General features: G+C 54.5%; 1 protein-coding gene across 1 annotated transcript; it reads left to right on the forward strand.

Moving 5' to 3' along the window:
• The first annotated feature begins 257 nt into the window (after positions 1 to 257).
• LOC136060167 (ciliary microtubule associated protein 1A-like) lies at positions 258 to 1,723 on the forward strand. The gene is made up of 3 exons (XM_065754499.1): positions 258 to 381; positions 950 to 1,179; positions 1,640 to 1,723. The coding sequence occupies exons 1-3, from the start codon at positions 276 to 278 to the stop codon at positions 1,721 to 1,723; spliced, it is 420 nt and encodes a 139-aa protein (XP_065610571.1). The 5' UTR covers positions 258 to 275.
• Positions 1,724 to 2,568: the final 845 nt, after the last annotated feature.

The raw sequence follows: 2,568 nt of genomic DNA on the forward strand, positions 1-2,568 counted from the left end.
CATTTTTTTGCTCAGATTGCTTTATTTCACAAGTTTGATGACTATGTCACGGATTGTAAGGAGAAATTGCTGCCGGCCCTTCTGGCTCAGGAGCTGCAAGCCACGTGGCGGACAGCTGGCAGCTGAGCAAAGGAGAGACTCGTCTCCTGCCTGCCCCTCTGGGCTGCAAGGCGTGGGGGGCAGGAAGCAAAGTTCACCTGTGGCCTCCGTCAGGGCAGCCCATCAGTAACTCCTCTGCTCTTGCCTTTAGGCTTTGGAGGCATCTCTGTGCCAGCATGGACGGAGCCTGGGTGGGGACGTGGAGACCTCATCGCCCACGCGGCCTCATCTCGGCCCAGTTCCCCAGCCCCGGGCCCCAGTACTGCATCCCGGGGACAACAGGTACAGCGACCGTTCCCAGGGCATGGGGCGCGCTGGGGCCGTCATGGGGCAGAGCAGCTCCCGAGCCTTTCCCCTTTTTGTCACAGCCTCCCGGCTCTCTGGCGCAGCAGCGAGCCAGGCCTGGCTGAGGAAGGCCGATCCCGCCGGCGCTGCCCTGTGTGACCCAGGGAAAGAGGGGCCCTCTTCTGCCCAGCACAGGCTCAGCTTTGCAGCTGTACGGAGGCGTTAAGGGGTCTTGCAGAACAGCTGACCCTTAGGGGGCTCTCGCTGTGGAGTGCCTGCATGGGTGGTGCGGGAAATCCTTTGGAAACTGCTGGGTACAGGCAGCGTGCTGGCCAAAGCTCCGCTGTCTTTTTCTGGTGACTTTGCAAGGCACTCACATGGCTGCTTGCACTAAGGGACTGACTGTTGTGCTCCGAGGTCCTGCACAACTTTCCTGCTTTGCTCTTGGAGGAAGAAGTCACGCGGGAAGGGAAATTCGGGGCCGGGCACTTAACTGCCCCTGTTCCAAAGCAGCTAGAAACATGCAGCCACACAGAGGTGTGCTCTCTTCTGCTTTTCCTCCTAGGTTACGTGGGCCACAGCCCCACCAAAGCCCGCGCCCCCGCGTACAGCTTTATAGGGTTTAAACTGCCTGCAGTGGACAGCTGCGGGCCAGGTCGCTGCTACTTTGTGGAGCCTGCCATCACCAGGAAGGGGAAGTACATGGCTCCAGGCACCCACCTCCAGGGACGACCCAGGACAAAGACTGCCATCACCCCCGGACCAAGTGAGTACCACTTGTGCAGCACATTTGCCGTGGGTCAGCTCATGCCATGATGGAGCTGTAGGTCTTTTGTGAGAGAACACAAAATGCTCTGAGCAGTGATAGAGAAGGACAGGTGCCCAGGACCATGGGCCAAGGGAATGAGGACCCCAAGTCCTGACAGAACTAAGGAGCAGGGGGCTGACAGGAGGGGCAGCAAGGCAGGACACAGTGGTGGGGTGCGGAAAAGCATTCCCAGGTGCTGCCTGGGTCCCGCAGCATTTCTGCAGCTCTTCAGAAGAGCCTCTCCTCGGGAAGTTGTCTCTGTGGCTGTGGAAGGGAACCAGGAATTCACTTTCTTTCCCTGCCACCGTCCCACCTCCGAGCTGAGGAAGGGACAGCAGCTTCCCGCTCCCTTTCCCTTCAGTGGGATGCACTGGGACAGCGGGCTGCCAGGGCAGCAGAGAAGAGAAGGGCCCTTGCTGATCTGCCTTTCCTTTTTCCTCCTTCCAGGTGATGCTGATCAAGCCCCAGGCACCTGCGTGCACTTTTGGAATCCAGCATTCCATCTACACAACCCCTCTCATTGATGAATAAAGCAGCAATTTCTGAAAGGCCTTGTTTGCTTGCCTGGAAGGGAAGGGGACGCAAAGACACAGAAATCAACTGCTGCTTTCAGTCTGATTCCGTTTCTGTTTATTGACTTTGGCTTTTGCCTCTTGGACATTAGTGACAGTAGAACATCATTAAAAAAAAATTAAAAAATTAATTACCTATATGTATGCTTTCTTGTTATTCCTTTTTCCTATCTGCTGCATACAGGAACACGCCACGGCTTCATGAAGCCTTTCAAACATCAGTGAGTTGGAAAGCACTGATGCTTGCCTTATCAGTAATCTGTGTTACTGATGTTGGCCATGTGCTGAAGTAAATCATAAGAGAGCAAACAGCAAAGGGCAGCCGGCCTTGGGCAGTGCTGTCAGAAACATGGGGAGGGGAGGGAGGATGTTTAGAGTAGCCTTTCTCTTGCTGTGCTGCAGAAAACGGAGACTGCACTGTAGTAACTGAGGCACCTTCTGTTCCCTACATGTACCTCAGCAAGTGTGAGCTGGAAGGCTGTTGTATTGCACGGTGTTATCAACAAACCTCCCCTCTTCTGTTTAGTGAATCTTGAATGCCCAACATGTGGTCTCCTGTTTGTGTTTGGCCAGCACACGCTTCATTGTGCGCCCACCCACTCACAGCATCATCTTCTGTAGAAGCTGAGACAGACTGTGCTCCCATTCCCATCCGCTGGGGCTGGATGAAGGGGGAGAAGTGGAACTGAAAGGAAAGAAGAGGAACCAGAGATGCAAAACAAATCCTTTACATGAGGTGACCACTAAGATCTTTCTCAGAATGACAGCTAAAAGATCTTGATGAGATAAGTGAAGCCTGTGAAA

The sequence above is a fragment of the Cyrtonyx montezumae genome, unplaced genomic scaffold (assembly GCF_038088225.1).
Source record: "Cyrtonyx montezumae isolate F1298 unplaced genomic scaffold, pur_monq_1.0 scaffold_9, whole genome shotgun sequence".
In the NCBI taxonomy this organism is placed as follows: domain Eukaryota; kingdom Metazoa; phylum Chordata; class Aves; order Galliformes; family Odontophoridae; genus Cyrtonyx; species Cyrtonyx montezumae.

Excerpts from the sequence above, each read along its gene's own strand:
- LOC136060167 (XM_065754499.1), top strand. The coding sequence starts at position 276 with ATGGACGGAGCCTGGGTGGGGACGTGGAGACCTCATCGCCCACGCGGC. Across the intron at positions 382-949 it reads CTGCATCCCGGGGACAACAG|GTTACGTGGGCCACAGCCCC; the intron begins GTACAGCGACCG and ends TTTTCCTCCTAG. Across the intron at positions 1,180-1,639 it reads ACTTGTGCAGCACATTTGCC|GTGATGCTGATCAAGCCCCA; the intron begins GTGGGTCAGCTC and ends TCCTCCTTCCAG.